This window comes from Colius striatus, chromosome 1, assembly GCF_028858725.1.
Source record: "Colius striatus isolate bColStr4 chromosome 1, bColStr4.1.hap1, whole genome shotgun sequence".
Classification (NCBI taxonomy): Eukaryota; Metazoa; Chordata; class Aves; order Coliiformes; family Coliidae; genus Colius; species Colius striatus.
The window spans coordinates 121,912,751-121,930,552 of record NC_084759.1 but is presented as its reverse complement, the minus strand read 5'-3'; the positions used below and the strand labels follow the sequence as shown (position 1 = coordinate 121,930,552).

General features: G+C 44.9%; 1 protein-coding gene across 1 annotated transcript in view; it reads right to left on the bottom strand.

Moving 5' to 3' along the window:
- Window positions 1-566: 566 nt before the first annotated feature.
- The window catches only part of CFAP91 (cilia and flagella associated protein 91), a 33,470-nt gene continuing 16,234 nt past the window's right edge, over window positions 567-17,802 (bottom strand). Inside the window, exons 10-17 of the mRNA XM_061988732.1 lie at window positions 16,629-16,745; window positions 12,510-12,581; window positions 10,483-10,629; window positions 7,624-7,845; window positions 5,663-5,811; window positions 4,360-4,451; window positions 853-1,130; window positions 567-763 (exon numbers count right to left, since the gene is read on the bottom strand). Of these exons, the coding sequence (XP_061844716.1) occupies window positions 871-1,130; window positions 4,360-4,451; window positions 5,663-5,811; window positions 7,624-7,845; window positions 10,483-10,629; window positions 12,510-12,581; window positions 16,629-16,745 (1,059 nt within the window). The 3' untranslated portion in view covers window positions 567-763; window positions 853-870. The remainder of the gene's footprint in view (window positions 764-852; window positions 1,131-4,359; window positions 4,452-5,662; window positions 5,812-7,623; window positions 7,846-10,482; window positions 10,630-12,509; window positions 12,582-16,628; window positions 16,746-17,802) is intronic.

The window sequence follows — 17,802 nt, the reverse complement described above, 5'->3', positions numbered from 1 at the left end:
TGCAGTCTTCATGGAGCTGGAAAGCCAGAGTGACTAACACTGTTCTAAGAAAATGAATATTCTTTCCAGAACTGTTCTCCTTTGGGATGATAAAAAAATCCTGATAGGAGGTCAGCCCAAAGACTAACATTTCTAGCAAAGTCATAAGCGCTGGCTAATGGGTTCTTTGCGTGAGCCACATCAGCTCACCCCTGCTGTGTCACTCTGCCCTAGTTGTTAGTGCCCAGCGCTGCCCTGTTGGCAGGCACCACTCTGTTGAGCTCAAAGGTGCGTTTTCTTTATGCCAGGACTAATTGTGTGGAAAGATGATGCAATATTTGCTCGTTGTCATTGAAGTTCAAGGCTTTATTAGCAGCAGTGCTGATGCAGGAAGCCAGTCGGCCTCACTCCGCTAAGGAAATCGTGGGATGTGCTCAAGATAAGACTCTGCACGGTCCCAACTCAAAATTGCCCACTGCTGGAGTATTTTTTCACTGAATATTATTGATGCAAAGAAACACCATCAAAAGCCCAGGTGCAGGTCTTTATTGATCTGTGCCAAGAAAACAAGCAAGGAATACTAACACTGCTTTCTCACTCAAGCTTAATAGTTCAAAGAGGAAAATTAGCTCACGAGGTCCAAAGCTGGTTGGGGAGGGGGTGGAAGGGACTGGACTGGGGCTGCCACACAAAAATACATACAGAATGGTTCCAGGACAACACTACTGGCAGGCAGCAGGAGGGTCAGCTCAAGGGAGAGAGAGGATTTTCTCTTCTGAGTGCCCTGAAAAAGGTAAATATAATGTGCTTCCCTCTCCTTCACCATGCTCCGAGCTCCAGTCCTGGGGGTGGGGGGCAGGAAGGGAAACTCACCTGGCTCATCTTCTGTCTCTAGGTGGCCGTGGGATCCTTGGTTGATGCATCAGAAGGGCTGACTGCTGTCTCTCCTGGGCTTTCTTGGGACAAAAGTTCAGGTGGCAAGCGTGGGGCTGGGGCAGAGGCGGTGCTGTGGGCTGTCCCAGCAGGTGCATCTCCCCTTGTCTCGCTGGCAGATGTGTCCCCATTCAGCTCCAGAGCAGCCATTACCCTCTCTGTGCCCCTCTGGATGATCTGATGAGCAGCACGGATGTGTTTTCTTTGGGACTGCCTCACTGTGCATAAAGGGGAAAAAAACCCCAAACAGGTGAGGCTTTGACTGGGAAACTCGCAGCCAAGTGTCCTCCGGAGGGGAGAAGGGAGGGACAGCTCTGAGCCTCCCCGCAGCTGGGGAAAAGCCCATCTCGGGGAAGAAAAATCACGCCCTTTAACTTTGGCTCAAAGCGTTCTACTGCCACCTAATAGCAGCAGTCAACTTTGCATTTCCCTTTGAAGATTAGCCCTCACAGTGGGGAGACAGCATAGCCGAAGTGTTTTCCTCTCCAGCTTAGGGCAGAACTGCCTAGGATGTGTTACCAGGCTTTAAAATCGCAGCACTTGCCCTGAAGACTGGAGCTGACATCTGCTCTCTCCTGCGGTACCATTTTGCCTGCCCTGAGAAACTTGCAGAGCTCCAAGACAGACGTGGAGGCAGTACAGACACAGTAAGTCACCTGCCTTATCGTCTCCCTTTTGCTACTGCAGCCTGGTTCTTTACTGCATTTTACAGTTTTCATCTGATCTCATTTGTGCACATTGCCAACCCACCTCTTGGGAAACAATTACCCAAGCCAAAGCTCACCCTACAATTCCCTTTCTTCCTCTTCACTACTCTTTGTTCCCTCTTTCTCTTTAGACTTACAATGCTGATAAACAATCATGGGAGCTGGAATACTGTGTGCTTGTAAGGGGAGTATTGGGAATGTTGGAGGAACGAGCTGAGGCTCTCATCGTGTCACTTCCCTGCGGAAGTCAATCACAGAATGGTCGGGGTTGGAAGGGACCTCTAGAGATCATCCAGTCCAACCCCCTGCTAAAGGCAGGTTCAGCTAGATCAGGTCACACAGGAACATGTGCAGGCCCAAGACTTCCCAGTTGGTCTGTTTACATTGTAAGACTGAGCCGTGCCTTAACTGTGACTCTGAACCGCTGGTGCCTCACAAGCTGTCACACAGTTCTATGTGCTGTCACCAACCCAACTTGTCCTTTTTATGTTTATCCCTCTCCCAGGGTCATTTTGTCAACAAAGAATGCAACTGGATCCCACTTGCATATGAAAAGTTAAGCTTCTCCAGCCAGCTCTCAGTTCCCAGGAGAGCTTTCAGTACCCAAGGGATTTTTGGTTTCAACCACATATGCAAGGACTGCATCAGATGTACTGGGAATATTCTCTTGGTATTGCTGCAGTCCCTTCCTCCAGCCACAGTGAATTCCATCTACCAGAAAGCCATCTCAAATTGGTGAGTGATTCTCCTTTTAAAAGCAGGTTTTTTTCATATCAGCGCCTTCAGTTCTACTGAGGGAGGCTTCGGAGTGATGTGCAGAGGGGTTTCAGGATGAGGCAGCATTGCATAATCCCTGCTTCTTGCATAGGTATGTGACAAAGAAAGAGGAGAGAATAAAAGAGAAGAAAAGACTAAGTAATGGCAAAAGACAGACATTTACAGGAAAGAGGTGTGGGCAAAGACTGAACTTGCAAGCCCTCAAATCTTTGTTCTACAAATGGATTTGCTCCTCTGCCAGGCACTCTCAGATCACTTCCTGCTAGGCTCAAGGAGGATGTAATGCTCAAGCATGTGCCAGGTTGCTAAAACACAGTTTTGTAACAAATAATCCGCCTCACTACAGGGAAAGCTTCAAAAGCAGACACTGAAAGGCAATACGCTGATGCACTCGTGAGATCTAAGGCCATTCTTTGATACTATTTCCTTTGGGTGTGTGTGGAATAGTTACTGATCCTGCTTCTCTGAAGTTATCCCAGTGCAGGAGTTTACAGAAGGGTGTGCTCATCAGAGCACAGCACATTTGGTACAATTCAGCTCTCTTACATGTTTGGAGTCCCCTCAACCCCCTTCAGCAGTAGCAGTAGACAGTATGAGCCAGGCCTCTTTCTGACCTTTGATGTCTGCTGATGTAGGGACTTCTGGCAAATTTCACCTGATTGAATTTGAAGGAGCTCCTGTACCACTTATTGCTCTAGCTCTTCCACCAGGATACACTTGCATTTTTGTCTGGATCTGCTTTTCAGGCAAACCCACTGTAGCTGTCACAGATTTTGAAGTCCTTTTTTCTCCTCTGTTGCTTTGGAGCGCTTCTGAGGTGCTTTGCTCATCAGCTGCCGTTGCATTTAAGCCCGGTATGTGTTTTCTTCCTTGGTGGTATCTCTGTATGTCCAGAATCCCAGGCCACTTCCAGGTTTTCTCTCCTTTCTGACACAGGCTAACCCGTTTGTTGTAGTGCCTGAGCTGCAGGCTTCGTTGACTAAAATTACATCACCTGCTTTGGCAGGCTTGCAGAAGCAGGGCTAAGGAGAAAGGAGCTGGTTTAAGCTTAGGCAGAGCTGCCAGCTGCTGAACAGACACTATTCTTGTGACAAGTACACAAACTAGGAAGCACAATTCAGAGACCACACAAGGTGTTTGCAGGGTTTGTGTTTTCACTCACAAAGCCACAAAAAAAAAAAGCTCAATGAAGTGTGTGCCTTTGCTCTGGAGTCAGAGGAGCGTGCTGCAGGAAGGACTGCCTCGGGCTCTGCTGTGATACAACTGCTTTGCTGAGGTTCTACCCACTTTCTACACTCTGGTTTAGTCTATGACTGGTTTAGTCATGGTCTTCTGAGTGTGCTGGTCAGAGGAAACATCCCAGCCGTTTATTTGTGATACTCAATGTAATACACAGGTTGCCATAGCCTTTCCCTCTGTGTTTTGATAGATACTATTTCATTTTGGCTGAACAGCAGCATCCTTTGCAGCTGCCAGATTGTCTACTTCAAACAGGATACCACTAGAGCCAACCCTAAAACCCCACCTTTGCTTCTAGCTCTCAACCAGCTGGAGAGGAGGGGGAAAGCATAGGAAAGCATATGATCTTCCTTGCACAAATGGCATATATTTAAGCAATCTGCCTGTTAAAGACTTCTACAGTTTTTAGAAATTGCCATGTACTAGACAAATGACAGCCATGCTACCTAAAGACTTTTTCCAGTTGGTTTTGGAAGGTGCAACGGGCTGTTTCTTTTCATGTTTTATGGTTGCAGGTACATCAAACGTACACCAGGTCTGAATTTAGGCCACCATTTAAAAAACCTAAAGGTTGGTGAAAAAGGGTCAGAGCGCTTCACTTTCTACCTACAGAGTGCCAAAGAGGAACCTCAGAGAACTGAGGCAGCTCTCGGCACTGTGTCTTTCAGTGAGTTGGAGTGAGGAGGGTGAACCAGTTCAGGATGAGAACAAAGTTACTGTTTACCTTTCTCTCTGATGGACATTTTCTCAGCTTCTGGAATCATGAAATTGTAAACCAGCTCTGCTACAATCTCTTCTGACTGTAGGCGAGTTCGACTGTGGAACAGATGCAGACTGGTATCAGTATTTTAGCTTTCTTTCCAGATCACCTCTGGAAACACAAGACTCCCTTGGAAATAGCCTCACTCTTTTCCAAGGGGGTGTACTGTCACAGCAGTAATCATCAGCTGGGACTCTCTCTAACGTACAAACAGGTGACAGTGTAGCTATTCCCCTTTGTGCTGCACCGAACAATGTGTTCAGTGGAGAGCGACATTTGCGGGGAGAAGATGAGCCTAACCTCCTTCTCCTCAAAGGGGGTATTCAGGAGCCCAGTTCTCACTGGTGACAAATAGACACCTCTGAGGATTGGTGCCTTTGTCAACTCAGTCTTTGGCCCGTTGCTGAGTCTGCTAAATTCTTCCCCTTTGTGACTCTGCATTTAGCTGCTCCCCGTGCTTTTTTTCCATGCCAGTGTTTGGTGGCTTCCCAATTGGCCCAGGGGCTGCATGCATTATCTATGCTTCCTTCTCCCCAAGGATTCCAGCATTCTGGTTTGTATTCATCTGGTTACAAAACACACAGCTGCTGTCCTGTACCATAAGAGAGTCACTGTGTCATTGGGATTTTTATGGCTCCATTCCAGTTTCAAATAAATAAATAAATAAAGAGCCCAGAAACCCAAGGGGAGGTTTGGCAGGTCCTAAAAAGTATTCAGTGCGGATTCCCCAGCCAGACACAAGACTGTGGTGTTCTCAAACAACTCACCCTGCCCAAAGTGCCTTGTCAGGCAGCCATCAATATACCCGACCCCCATGGAAACTGGTGGTTTCTTTAAAGAGCAGCCTCCCCCAAACGAAAGGCTGCTGTAGGGCTGAATCTTTTGGCATCTCTTTCAAATGGGTTTTCTGCAGTAGTGTAAATAAATGAAAAGGCCAGCATGAATGGGGCTTGCTTTAGGCAGTTCCCAGCTTTAGTGTGGTCACAGCACCACGTTGGCACAGAGAGGTCTAAAAGGGGCGATTTGCAGGTCCCAGGGGAGACTTCTGAAGGAAACCTGGCACGTGCTGTATAGAAATAAGGCTCTGGTGGGTTTATATGTGTGTACCAGGTACTAACACCGGGGTTCCTATGATCAAGCCATCACAAACAGTGTTGCTCTGCCCTTGCCATGTCTTAGGTTATAGACATAACCACAGATGAAGGTGGTGGGGCAGGTTCTAAACTACTGCAAACAGCCCCTCCTGGTGTGCCACTTAATAACCTACCGGCTTTCCATTTCATAAGCAATGTTGTTGACTTCTACGGCCATTCTCTGAATCTCTTCCCTGGCTTGTTCTTCAGCTGTGTTCTCAATGCTGCTGAGGATAACGTCTTCCAAGTAGCAGTCAATAGTGCTCTGCTGCACTCTCACCACCTGGAAGAAAACATCAAGATATCGTTCCTCTGCCTGTTGCTGTGCTGAGAGGGTGGTGAAAGCAGATTTCTAAAGATGCAAGAACAACAGATTTTCACTAAATTCTGAATTCCAGGCAGGCCAGCATGAGATTTGGTTCCAGAGGTGCTTTCTGGGAAGAAAAACTTGCCAGCAGGTCGAGGGAGGTTCTTCTCCCCCTCTACTCTGTCCTGGTGAGGCCTCATCTGAAGTCCTGTGTCCCGTTCTGGGCTCCCCACCTCAAGAGGGACAGGGAAGTGCTGGAGAGAGTCCAGCACAGGCCCACCAAGATGATCAGGGGACTGGAACATCTTTCATATGAGGAAAGGCTGCGGGAACTGGGGCTGTTTAGTCTGGAGACATTAACACAAGTCTTTAAAAGATGGATATCAAGAGGATGGGGTGCCACTTTTTTCTGTAGTGTCTAGTGACAGAACAAGGGGTAACGGGATGAAGCTGGAACACAAAAAGTTCCACTTCAACACATGGAAAGACTTTTTTACTGTTCAGGTGAGGGAGCCCTGGCACAGGCTGCTCAGGGAGGGTGTGGAGTCTCCTTCTCTGGAGCTTTTCAAATCCTCCTGGACATGTTCCTGTGTGACCCGAACTAGGTGGACCGGCTTCTGCAGGGGCTTGGGCTGGATGATCTCTAGAAGCCCCTTCCAATCCTCACTATTCTGTGTGATTCTGTGATTTTGTAAAAATTATTTTCTAATAATTCTTTCTGAGAACTCATTGAATGGAAACAAGTGCAGCTAAGAACCAGCGGTGGAAGAAAAACTTCTGCTGCAGCAGGTTAGTTCTGTGAATGAAATGCCAGTTGCTTCCTCCTAGTCCCCTGAGCAACAGCTGCCAAATAATACTCATTGGTATTAACTGCAGTAAATTAATCAGCTTTTATTCAAGCAAACTCTGAAGGAACAGGTTCCATCAAGCCAGTCAAACGTAAATAAAACCAAGATTAAATTACTGGTTTCATTATAATGGTTGTACAGCAGAGATTCTAGAAATGGGTGTTTTTTGGGTGTTTTTTTCTGCTAGTCTGAAGGGCATAAGCTTATGGCACCTTGACCCTCTTTGCTTCCCGCTCAGAGATGCAGAAAAGATATGAGGAGAAGCTAAAATTAAAAGAAAAATAAACATGATGCCCAACTCTCTTGGTATTAACCTCCTCCCACAAAGTTTGAAAATTATTGGCTTAGTTAATTAGGCTCCCACTCATTCCTTTCAAATGGGAGAAATGTGCTTCATGCAGTCAGGAGCTAGGGAATAGGACTATAGAATAGTTATGGAATGTGGTAATTCAGGATTTTTGTTTCTGGATTTCAAGGTTATGTCATCCATTACCATTACCTTTTATTATTTTCAGTCCATTTGGGGGAGGGGGGGGCAAAGTCTTTCCAAAAACCTTCCTTAAAGGAAAACATCCTTCCTGGGATAGCACCTAATAGTTCTGCTGGACAGATCATGTGCTGACAGGACATTATTCCTAAAGGTGATCTAGGTACAGCTGTTCTTCACAGGTGTTTGTTGTGGGACTTTATTAACCTACATCCATTCGGGATATGCCTAACAGAACTGTCTGTAGCGGCACTCAGATCACCCTTCATTTAATGGGCAGGAGTCTGTTAGGAAGGAAGCATCCTCTCTCCAACTAAGCCTTTCATTCCCTTCAATTTTAAAACTCAGCCATTCCTTAAGTCAGAGCTGATGCCCCTCCCTCCCATCTGGACCTCCCCACCAAGAGGCAGTTCCTACAAGCCGCCCACAGCCCCGCCAAGCCCCTTCTCTCGCCTGTTTGAAAAGCTCATCTTCTGCCTGACGCCGCCTCTCTTCCACCTGACGCCGCCCGCTCTCCTCCGCCTCCCGCATCCGCCTCTGCCTCTCAGCCAGCATGACAAAAGCGTGGATCTTCCGTTCCTCCTGCAGCCTCAACAGCTCTTTGGACAGGAAATCAAACATGTTCCCCAGCGCCCTTCCCTCCTCGCGGGCCAAGCTGCTTTCCATTGATGACAGCTTTAGGGGGAAAAAAAGAGATTAATAAATTAAAAAGGGGAAGGAATTGTGTTAGAAACCCCAGGAATGTTGTTGGAAGTCCCAGGACTACAGGGCTTAAAAGTTGCAAGTGAAGCTTCTTTCTAGCATTTGGAAACTAAACCCTCAATCTTTATGAGAAGGAAGCTTGAGTAAGGATTTAGAAAGCTGCAGTTGTGAGTACTGACAGATTTGTATCCTCTGCTAAGGATACAAAATGTTTGTTACAGTTCAGAGTCAGTGAAATGGTACATCTTTGGATGGACATTCATGGTGCAACTGAAGTGATAATACAGCAACCATGCGTCCTTACAGTCTTAGGTATTGAGTTATTACCTAAAACTGTACAAGTTACGACTGAATCACAGAATGGTAGGGGTTGCAAAGGATCTCTAGAGATCATCCAGTCCAATCCCCCTACAGAAGCAGGTTCACCTAGATCAGGTCACGCAGGAACGTGTCCAGGCTAACAAAGCACCAGTAATTCTATTGAGTTTGCAGAAGTGTAGAAGAGACCTCCCAATTCCAGGTAGTTGCAAATCAAAAAGTCTGTGACAGAGCTGAGACTACATGAGAGGTGTTTGGTGTTCCTGTGCCATTTGCTCCTTTTTCCAAGCACATGATGTTTTAGGGCTTGGTTATGTGTGGTTGCACTCTGGAAATGGATATCTACGGTAAGCACATTATCTCCTGTGTGGGCTATGACTAGTCCTGGGTAGGAGGGAATGTCTGGAACTGGCTGGGATGCCAGTGTGTTTCTGCTGGAATAAACAGGCAATAACAGAGTAGACTTGAAAGTAAAACTCAACATGGAGCTGAAATATCCCAGACAAGTAGTAATAAATCAGCTTTTTCAACCTATGTCTGTTTAAGATGGAGGACAGCAGTAAACTGCAGCACCCCACAGGGAGGGATAACAAGGAACTAATGTGCTGCTTCCTCTTTATTGCTCCAGGTGATGTGTCTAAAACTGATGTGGAGGAGAACGACCCAGCAACACTCTTGTCTCAGACTTTTGTTACATATGAGGTTGGAAATTTTCAGTCTCCTCATCTTTGACCATTTTATTTTGAGTTGCCATCCACTTTCTGCAGGAAGCATTTCTTGACAAAAAATGCTTCTTTTTATACTGAAAAGGTAAAAAAACCCTGAAAAAACTCCAATCCTGCGACTACTAAAAACTATAGAACTGTGTCATAAGTGACTTAAAATAGCCACACGCATAGGAAACTCCTGCACATGCATTCCAGAGAGTTTTTAAGTTCAAAGTGTTTGAAGACCTGAGCCTTGGACTTTCTGCATTAGAGACATAGTTAAAAAAGGCAAGAGTAGAGGAGGTAGGTACCAGCAGAGGGGGATAGTGGCTCTCCCAAAAGGAAATTCTGACATCAGAGGTCAGCATCTTTACCATTTGCTCTCTCTTCTCTTATATGAGCTTCATTATGGTGTCTGAACTGCTTTCTACTTCATTCTCACTTGTGCTTCCAGAAGAGAACGAGCATTTCAAGTTCCTAATGCCTAAGGCTTTTATTTGTCTCCTAATTCCTCAGTAGGAAAAAACTGCATTCCGCACCTGGGCTCCCTCTGTATGAGGGAGCATCTGGAAATTATAAACAGTAAAACACAGTCACCTGGCTCATTTTTTTACTGAGATCTGAGGGGAAATGTTGTTGCTGCCCACCCAGCAAGAAGCAGTGGTCTGGTTTCACGTCCACCAGGCCAGCTGGCCAGCGAATGCTGTTATCGTAAGCAGAACCTGCAGTATTGCCTCACGGTCACTCAGAAAACAGGAGAGTAGCAAAAACCATAGGAAAACCTGCAGGAATGTGGGACAATGTGGGTATCTGAGATGCAGTAAAGCCTGGATAAAATTTCTTTATGATCTGTTTCAGCCCATCATCTGCCTTTTTTGCTCTGGAAGACTGTGGCCCTGCAGGGAAATAGGATGGGAAGTTGCATCCTCAGCTGTCACTAGATCCTTGGCAGAGGATGGAGCTCAGACTTTCTCTGCTCTCCATTAACAGTGGCAAGTACAACAATTATGACCCCATTGCTAAGGTCTTAAGAAGTCTTGAGCCCAGCAGGATTTACAAAGTAAGTCTGCTTTGGCATCTTCTGTGATATTTTGTGACTGAGGAGGAGCCTGAGAGAGTGCGAAGCTAGCAAAGGAAGAGGGAAATGACAGAGCAGTGACACACATTCAGTAAAACATCTGACAGATGTGAGTGACAAGCGTGTGTTGCGATGCCACGTTACAGCACTAGTCAAATGGATTGAAATGTGGGAAAACTGAGGTTCATCTCACAGTGCAATTTGTTCAAAGCCCTGTAAATAGCAATAAGTGCTCTGTCTGCAAACAAAGCAAGTGCAGCCTGGGTAGCAGCTGCGACCCGGGCGCCTCAGTCTGCTTCTGAGATTCCCCGGAGTCCCCGTAGCAGTGAGAGAGCAATTTTAGCCCTTCAGGCATTCAACGCTCGGGCTGTGCTAGGAGAGCATTTTTGTTCCTTGGGGTGTTTTCTGTGCTGTGGATAACAGGAAAACAAAAGAAATGAAAGGCACGGAGCGCCTGGTCAGGACAGTATTGTTTGTGAATCAGCCTTTCCATCTATGCAGGCAAACCTTGTGCATTTTCAAGTCATGCTGCTGCTGTAAGGCCAGTGTCATTTGCTCCTCTGCCTTCAAGAGCAGCTGTTCTTCCTCCTGGAGCGCATGAGTGGTGCGCAGCTCGTGGATCAGTTCCAGACGCTTCTCCTTTCCTTCAAACATCTTTAAAATAAAGTTAAACAACTGAGCATATTAAACAAAGAATACAAACAGAAGAGAACAGAGAATACAGAACGTGTTTTGTCAGCAAAGAACGCCCTTCTTCTCCAAGTCCCAAGGTCAGCTGTTTCCAAGACCTAGTTCGCTGTGACAAATTAGTGGCTGCGTTTAGACAAACACTACAGCTGTCAGGTAAATTTTGCCTAAACTCTCCTGCACAGAAGATGAAGTTGAGACCTTCTGCTGTGCAGAACAGAGGATTCCTTGCTACTTTACTTTAAAATATTTTTTTTTTACATTATTCTGTTTGGCTTCATCCAGAACTCAAACCACTGGAATGACAGTCGGCAACGGCCAGTGAGAAGGGCAATAGCCTTCTGGATATCCTGTTTTATCAGCCTCAATGTCAAAGCTTCCCAGGGTGAGCATTTCCCATTTTTATCACTCCAAGCTTAGATGTCTCCTGCCTCAACATCTGCTGTTCTCTGACCTTTGTTTTGAGGATGTCCAGCAACAGCTCAAAGCAATAAATAGGGAGGTTGTTGAAACTGCCGCTGTTGCTCTTACGAGGTTTATGTAGAATCATAGAATCATTTTGGTTGGAAAAGACCTTTAAGATCATCAAGTTCAACCACTAACCTCACACTACCAAGCTCACCACTAAACCATATCCCTCAGCACCTCACCTACATGGCTTTTTGATGCCTCCAGGGATGGTGACTTCCTGGGCAGCCTGTGCCAGTGTTAAATAGCCCTTTCAGAGAAGTTCTTTCTAATCTCCAATCTAAACCTCCCCTGGCGCAACTTGAAGTGATTTCCTCTTCACTTATCACTTGTTATTTGGGAGAAGAGGCCAACACCCACCTCACTACAACCTCCTTTCAGGCAGTTATGGTCCAGCCCTTCCCTGACTCTGTCATTCTCCCTTTCTTCTAACAGGACTTCCAGTGGCAACAAAGGATCACTCAACCTTGCTCACATAATTCTCCAACTGTGTCATATATTTCTGATCTAGTAGCACCTGGAAGGAGATGCCTAAAATGCTGAGGCATTTAATATATGATATGAAAGTCAACAGTCCTGCAATGGCATCAAACATTCCTCTTACAGATGGCCACAGAACCAGAGAGGACTTAGGAAGTCTGTATTCCTCCTCAAGGCACTTTCACAGTATTGCATTGTTTGCTAAAGCTCAGGTCAGAGTCCCACACTTCACAAATATTATATAATCAGTGCAAGACAGAATACCAATTATATTCTCAGCAGGCATGAAAACAAACCTGCTGTACTGGCTGATCCAAAGTGATAGACTTGCTTAATATAAAGCCCATGAGGCCACAAGCCATGGCTACTCAATTATTTTTTACTTAGATACACCACTTCCCCACTGAAAGCAGAATGATGGGTTCTGCACTTCCTGGAAATCATGGTGGTATGCTTCAGTTGCTTCTCATCTAAGGTTCAGCTCACCATCACAGGAAACTGGGAGGATGGTATGAAAAATACAAGTTGCCCTGTTGGGATGTGGGAGGTTTTTTATGCCTGGGATCTTGGCATAATCAAGGCAAAATGTACTGATGGTCCAGATTGAGTCTAGAATTTGCCATATGAGTAATTCTGGTATGAAACCTCTAACTAAACAGCTGAGTGTAGGGAATGGCAGGAACAGGGAGACGCTTATGGACATGTGTAGGAACCTAGAAGTTCCTGTAGGAAATCTGGGCTGGAGAGCAGCCTTGAAGGACCCCAGATAACATACAGGAGGATAGGCTGCAGAGGTCTGATTACCCTTGATTAGTACTGTGGAAGAAAGATTGCAAACACACTTTCCATCACTGCCACCATCGTTCTGATGAGAGACATGAACAAAGAGACTTAGATACCATGTTCTGGATAGCCCTGCCTCGGAGCAACTTCTGCAGACAGATCACTGCCAGCTCTCTTTCCTCTTCCTCCTGCTGAAACACAACAAATATCCACACAATAATTAATTACTTCTTTGGAGAGTGAGATTTCAATAGGTTATCAATTTAACTATCAAAAAGTCTAACTCATATCCACCTTTTTCTCAGTTGTTCCTGAACACCATTCTTCTAATTTCTAGGGAAAGGAAGGTGAGTCAGAATAATATGTACTGCCATGTTTTACAAGAGATGGGGGAGAAAGGCTGTATAGTTAGATTCTACTGGATGTTTTAGAGGGGCTGTAGAGATGAGTATTTAACAGTAAGGAGTTGTTGATGGAGAAAATTCCTGTATGCATTAGAAATACTATTTGTGGCTTGACTGAATCTGAGTTTGCAAATCAAGCACTAGTTACAGTAATTTAACAGGTCAAGACACTAAGGGGATGGAATTATTGAAGCAGGTGCAAAAGGCCTGTTAACCATGAATAAAGGGATTACATTAAAAGGGAGCATATACAATTTTTCTTTTGATATTTATTCTGGTGGTGACCTTTATCAGAGTAAGTCAGTGAATATAAAACACAGAAAGGGATAGTTTGGAAGCAGATTTAATTATATTACATTGTGATTTCTCTCTTTGAGAACTTCACTGGCCTAGTGTTGTGTGACTGATACCAACTTAGGAGAATGACTGAACATTTTGCTGCCATTCAGCGGGATCTCAACCGGCTTGAGAGTTGGGCAGAGAGGAACCTCATGAGGCTCAACAAGGACAAGTGCAGAGTCCTGCATCTGGGGAGGAACAACCCCATGCACCAGTACAGGCTGGGGGTCGAACTGTTGAAGAGCAGCTCTGCAGAGAGACCTGGAAATGCTGGTTTATAATAAACTAACCATGACCCAGCAATGTGCCCTCTTGGCCAAGAAGGCCAATGGCATCCTGGGATGTATCAAGAAGAGTGTGGCCAGCAGGTCAAGGGAGGTTCTGCTCCCCCTCTACTCTGCCCTGGTGAGGCCTCATCTGGAGTCCTGTGTCCAGTTCTGGGCTCCCCAGTTCAAGAGGGACAGGGAACTTCTGGAGAGAGTCCAGCGCAGGGCCACCAAGATGATCAGGGGACTGGAACATCTTTCATATGAGGAAAGACTGCGGGACCTGGGGCTGTTTAGTCTGGAGGAGTCTGAGGAGAGATCTTATTAACATTTACAAATATCTAAAGGGTGGGTGTCAGGAGGTTGGGACATCCCTTTTTTCTATAGTAGCTAGCAAAGGACAAGGGGTAATGGGATGAAGCTGGAACACAAAAAGTTCCACTTAAACGTAAGAAAAAACTATTTCACTGTTCAGGTGAGGGAGCCCTGGCACAGGCTGCCCAGGGAGGGTGTGGAATCTTCTTCCTTGGAGGTCTTCAAGACCCACCTGGACATGTTCCTATGCGACCTGATCTAGGTGACCCTGCTTCTGCAGGGGGGTTGGACTAGATGATCTCTAAAGGTCCTTTCCAACCCCTACCATTCTCTGATTCTCTGATTCTATGCTTCTATGAACATAGTGGGAAAGGGAACATGACCATAGGAGGAAAAAGAAAATAAAGAGGCTTGTTTTAAATAGAGGAAGCCCAGTTGGCAGCATTTTTCCTTGCTGAGGTGTCTTCTAGTCTGGAGTTGACAGTGACTAAAGGAAAAAGCCCATTGGGTGCCTGGGAAAGATAAAAAGAAAACTAAAAATTACAAGTAAGCTTTGTTGGTTTGTTTTTTTTTTTTTTTTAATAAAGAGCCTATGAGGTCTGCATTGAAATGTGGTATTTCAGGAGTGCTGGAAAAACAGGGAAGAGCGTGGGATGAGAGAAGCCGTGTGGGCTTGAATCTTAGTATCTGTTTTTTTCTTAGGTGTTGAAGATTAAGTTTTCCAAGCGCAAAAGGAAGCATTCCTGCCTTTCCACACCACCACCAAGGAGGAACAAAGCAAAACTAGCCAAAGGACTGCCTTATCATTAGGTATGTTCTTTTCCTCCAGAAAGAAGGGATGAATTTCCAGTCCAGTTAAAGCACTAAACTGTACCACGTCACCTGGCTACAGCATGGGAGCCCTTCAATACAGAGTTTTGGAAATGGAGATGGCACATATACTGGACAGGTAGGCCAAACCACTTGGTTTTATCTAAATTACAGTTTGGGTTGAATTGTTGTGAGATGCATTTTTCTGTACTTCTGTTGTTCAGTGCTGCAAATGATGCCTTAACAAGGGTAATCATCAACTTCATATGCCTGCTACAGACCAGCAGGAAAGAATGATGGAAAGCCCATCACACCCTGCAGGGGAAAGGAAAAAAACCAAAACCAAAGGAATTAAGGATATGGAAGGATCTAGAAGCAGAATGCAAATTAGAGGGGGCTGGGAGAAAGTGATAAAGCAGTGAAAGAATTCAGAGGCACTCTGTGAGCTTGTTGTGGCTAGTAAATGCATAAGAAGTGAGCAGGGGAAAGGAGTTGAGGAGGCCTGCAGTAGTGTCTCCTGTCCACTTTCTTTAATATACCTGTGGTCCATGTCAGCCACCTGTCATTCTGGCACACTATCCTTTTGAGATCCTCAGCTCTGGCGGGATGAGGCTGGTACACTTAGCAGTTGGTACATACATGTGTGTATGGCAGCAAGAGGAGCACTATCAACAGAGAAGAGCCTTGCTTTCAGTGCTCCACTTCCAGCTGGTAAGAGAAACCTTGGATTCTGCAAGCAGGAGATGTTTGTGCTGCTTTTCAGTGGCTGAAGTGGCCTGATTTTACAAATGGAGCTTCACTGGAGAGCTCCTCTCTCTTTTTACACATTCACACATAAAGACACTTGAAAATAAACCAAATATTGACAGAATTTTTTTAGGTGGAATGCTGTCATATTGGAACTCTTAAAAGAAATCCCTATAATCTGTAAACACACTGAAGAGAGACTACAACTGAGGGATAAACATTTCTGATTTATTTCCATGTTACCTGAAAGTACTTAAGATTTCTGCTAAACTGGTAAATCTAAATAGTGTAAATCCACTACTGCAATACAATAGAATCATAGAATAGTAGGGGTTGGAAGGGACCTTTAGAGATCATCTAGTCCAACCCCCCTGCAGAAGCAGGTTCACCTAGATCAGGTCGCATAGAAACATGTCCAGGTGGGTCTTGAAGACCTCCAGGGAAGGAGACTCCACAACCCCTCTGGGCAGCCTGTGCCAGGGCTCCCTCACCTGAACAGTGAAATAGTTTTTTCTTATGTTTAAGTGGAACTTTTTGTGTTCCAGCTTTTGTGTTCCATTACCCTTTGTCCTGTCGCTAGCTACTATAGAAAGATACTTGGGAGTTAGGAAAGCTGGGAAAAGCTCTTCTCAAGGACATATTCTTGTTTCAGTCATCTTATAATAGACTGCGAAAAACACAGGACATCAAAGGAAGACTGTATGGATGATCTGATAAGACCTTCTCTCACTTTCATGGTTGTGTGGCTCTTAAAATTCAAAAGTTTAAATGGCAATTTGGTTTGATTCTTACTACATCATGAAAATAGTGTCAATAAGCAGACAAAGCAATCCACTGGGGTAACCAGCTCTTAAGTATGCTACTTTCAGAAAGCAGAAGAAGTTGCAGCTCCCCTAAAAAGCTGGTTTATTTCCTAGAGCATATCACATCCCCCGCAGCACATCATTACTGCTATTTCAATTTCTGCAGAAGGATAATTTTCTGTGAACTGGAGCAGGCTCATCAAAGACTACATCCTGCATGATGACGAGCTTCAGCAATTTAACAAAGCGCCCGCTCAGTGCTAAGCACCCGAAGTCTCACTGGTTTCAGTGGGACTAACTTAATTGCTCTACTGGATTATGATAGTGTTGCCAGACCAGGAGGTTGGAAGACTCTTAATAATAGTAATAATAATCATCATCATCATCATCTGTGGGTTTGTTCCTCAAGACCAAGGGAACAACATGTCTACTAATTTGTATCTTTATACAATAAAGTTTAGTTAAGGTTTTGGCCAACAGATGTTGGCCAACATCTGTGTGGGAAACAATTAGGGATCAGCACCAAAAAAAAGTGCTTACAGCCCACTTACAGTTAATGGTTCTTCCAGGACTGGAGTGGGTGGCCGAGGAATAGGCTTTTCTACTTTCTCAAGGAAACGGAGGGGCTTCTTTGGCTCCTTGACTTTATTCTTCTTCTCTAGTAGAGCCTGGAATCGACATACAATTTAATCACAACTGAGCTAGGCAGAACAACGCAATAAGGCCAGTCCTCTGGATGCTGGCTGTTGCTGATCACACCGGCTGCAGCAAGCCAAAAGAATTTTGCACTTTGCAGGCTTGTGGCTTCTATTTCTTACTGCACATCAACTGAAAAACTGAATATGGTCAGTAGATGAGGCCAGAAGTTATCAGTAGAAGATACTGACGGGAATTTCAAAATTATATGTAAGAAGGATTCAAGGATTGTTTTACTACATTTACAAAGAAGTCATCAGCCATTTCACAGGGTGTCACCTAAAAAGAATCAAATATTGGTATGAACTTAAATGAGTTCTTAAGTAAAAGCTTAAGTATTTCAGATTTGCTTTTTTCATGTTAAAATAGGGATCTCATTGAATCAACTAAACACTCATTCACATGCAGGCAGAGGCAGTTGTGTGCATTACTTTCCTTATGCAATGACAAAGACAATTTTTTTCCTACAAGGTAGAGGTTAAATTCTTTCAAAATGTGAAAAACGTGTAGGAATATCATAATTTAACTACAGTTTACCTATCACTACAGAACCCTTAACATTCTTTGCCTTTAACTATAACTATACTTGTCCCTGCAGGTTAGAAATGTTAGGTGGTCCGGAGATTTTATGAAGGGAGTCACTTGAAAAGTGTATTGTCACTGTTCTCTGGCCCTTCCTTGATGAAATGTCCTTGTATGATGCTCTGTTACCGTGTCTGAGTTGAACCAAACAATCCAGCTCCCCTTCCCCTTCATTCAAAGATGAATCTGCTCATCTGCAGTTGCCCAGCAGCCTGCTAGCACTCACAGAGCAACTGTACAAATGGACTAAGGGCAAAAGGGAAACTGACTTGCCTGAGAAATTCCTTATACCAAGAGGATCCACAAGCCCATTGGGAGTGGGTTTTATCTTGCTTGCAGCTGTTTAGTAGCAGATGCCAAGCCTTGTCAGACAAAGCTGGCTGGGGGTAAAAAATGCCACCACAGCCTCAACTCTCAAAACATTTTCAAACTACTCAGAAAGCCAAA